Source organism: Eimeria acervulina, genomic scaffold (assembly GCF_000499425.1).
Source record: "Eimeria acervulina Houghton genomic scaffold, Eah_scaff417, whole genome shotgun sequence".
Taxonomy (NCBI): Eukaryota; Apicomplexa; class Conoidasida; order Eucoccidiorida; family Eimeriidae; genus Eimeria; species Eimeria acervulina.
Genome location: NW_013547334.1, coordinates 1 through 2,500, shown reverse-complemented (window position 1 = coordinate 2,500; position 2,500 = coordinate 1). Strand labels below are relative to the sequence as shown.

The window sequence follows — 2,500 nt, the reverse complement described above, 5'->3', positions numbered from 1 at the left end:
CACAAGCAGCAGCAGCAGCAACAGCAGCAGCAGCAGCAGCAGCAGCAGCAGCAGCAAGAAGACGAACCTGCAGCAGCAGCCGGGAGATAGAGCAGCAACGGCAGCCTTCCATAGAACGTCAGCAGCTGCAGCAGCTGCAGCAGCTGCACCGACATTTGCTGCTGCTGAGGAATAGAATTAAAAATAGCAGAGAGAAAAATAAACAAAGACAAAATAAAAGAGCCGCATGCTTCTGCTGCTGCTGCTTCCCAGGAAGCACCTGTCTTGTAGCAGCAGCAAACATAAGTTGCTGCTGCTGTCTCAGCTCCTGCTGCTGCTGATGATGATGAATCAGTCAAAGGGAGAGACAGTGCATTGCCGCTGCAGAAGCAGCAGCTGCTGCCCCAGCTGCTGCTGCTGCTGCTGCTGCACAGACGCCGCAGCAGTCTCTCTTCAAGACAGATTGCTGCTGCTACACCTTCCTTCCCTCGTCTCAGCATTCGTTTGCAATGCCTCCATATCCATAGCTGCTGCTGTTGTTGTTGTTGCTGCTGCTGCTGCTGCTGCAGTTGGTGCTGTTGCTGCTGCTGTAGCACACGGAGAGATGCTCCGGACGCTGTATCTGCGTCTGCTGCTGCAGCAGCAGCTGCTGCTGCTGCTGCTGCGTCTGCTGCTGTAGAGTCCCCCCAGTGCTGTACTTGTGAATCTGCAGCTTCGTAGATGGTGCGCTCGTCTGTCTCTGCAGCAGCAGCAGCAGCAGCAGCAGCAGCAGCAGCAGCAGCAGCAGCAACTCGTACTGTTTGTGTATTATCCTCTTCAGAGTTGTGGGCTTGTAAAACGCAGCTGAGCTGCTGCTGAGCAGTTTGAAAAGAAGAAAGTGAAGAAGAAGATGAAGAGACAGCAGACGACAATATGCTGTCCTCGAGAGCCTCCAGATAATCTAAAGGAGGAGCCAAGCAAACCCCTTCCATCGTGCTGCTGTTATGCTGCTGCTGCTGTTATGCTGCTGCTGCTGTTTTGCTGCTGCTGCTGTTATGCTGCTGCTGCTGCTGTGGGGTATGCGGCTGTTGGTATTGCTGCTGCTGGGGATGGCGTTGCTGCTGCTGTTGCTGCTGTTTTTCGGAGTGTGTGCTGCTGCTGCTGCTCCTGCTGTTGCACTGTGCATACACCTGAAAGTGTATGAGGAGACAACAACAGCAGCAGCAGCAGAAGAAACAGCAGCAGGAGCTGCTACCAGGAGAAGGCAGCAGGTAATGCAGCAAGCTGCCTGCAGCAACGCAGCAAAAGAAGGAGAAGAGTTGTAGAGAGACGTGCAGCGCTTGAATTTAAGGTTTTTCTTCTTTTCATGTGTGTAGACACCTAAAAAGAAGCAGCAGCTGCAGCCCTCCGGCATTAAAAGACTAAAAAGAATGCATGTTAATGCATTTTGTTTTAGTTGTATTAACTTCATGCGGCAGAAACTGTATGAAGAACAGAGAAAGAAAGCATTGCTGCTGCTTAGCGTTTGAATTAAGGTGTCTGCTGAGGTGCATATAGAGTACTCAGCGAATAAATAATAAAAAGAAATATATAAAAAGGAGAATTAAAAGACGTAAAATGCATGCGAAAGACAAGAAAATATTCACAGGTTTCGCATGCAGCGCATTCAACTCTTCGAAAGCCCCAAATAGTTTAAGAGAATGAAACTGCTGAAAATGCATGCAATTAAAAGGGTAAATATATTGCAATAAATATATTAAATGCATTTAAACCTTTTAAATACTATATGAAGAAGGTTTTATGCAACATTGCTGCTGGCTTTACCTCTGATTTTCTGTGTGTAAGCAGTCGTTGCTAGGAGTTCTTTGTATTGATTTTTTCTCTTTTTATCTTCTCAGACATTAGAATGCTTTAAATATATTTGTTTTATTTAAAAATACCCTTTTAAATTGAATTTATTGGAGGAGAAGAAGGAGAAGAAGGAGAAGTTGCGTTCAAATTGCAACAGTGTTGAAAAGGAGGTGCCTATACACCGCAGATGCATGTGTCTATTTTGTAGGAAATATTGAGGAAAACTGCATAAAAATTATATAATTTTGTTCAGGAGAAGATGGCTAGTGAAATAGATGTTACAGAAGAAGCACAGAAACGTCTTTGTCGCTTTAGTTATCTTTCACATTGTGTAGGAACTATGGAGGAGCGTGCAGGAGTTTTAAAGAAGAAAATTACAAGTCTTAATGATGCAAGTGAAGAAATAGAAGTTTCTTTTGTTGATGATGATCTCTGGATTCGCGTCGGTGAGTTATTATTTCTCTTCTTTTTCTCTCTTTTCACCTCTCTTTCTCTCTATGCATGCATGCACTCTATATAACTCCAATAGCTAACTACGGCTTCTCTTCTGTTATTGTAGAGTTAAATTAAAGTAAATAAGTATATTTTCTCTTCTTTTTTCTCGCTCATTTGTTCTTCTCTCTCTTGTATTTCTTGTTATTCTTTTCTCTGCCTTCTCGTTAAATGCAAATGAATATATATATATATATAT

General features: G+C 44.0%; 1 protein-coding gene across 1 annotated transcript in view; it reads right to left on the bottom strand.

Annotated features, from left to right (window-relative positions):
- Positions 1–950, bottom strand: part of EAH_00037570 (hypothetical protein, conserved) — a gene marked incomplete at both ends in the record, with an annotated part of 2,638 nt that extends 1,688 nt beyond the window's left edge. Inside the window, one exon of the mRNA XM_013392018.1 lies at positions 68–950. Within this exon, the coding sequence (XP_013247472.1) occupies positions 68–950 (883 nt within the window). The remainder of the gene's footprint in view (positions 1–67) is intronic.
- Positions 951–2,500: the final 1,550 nt, after the last annotated feature.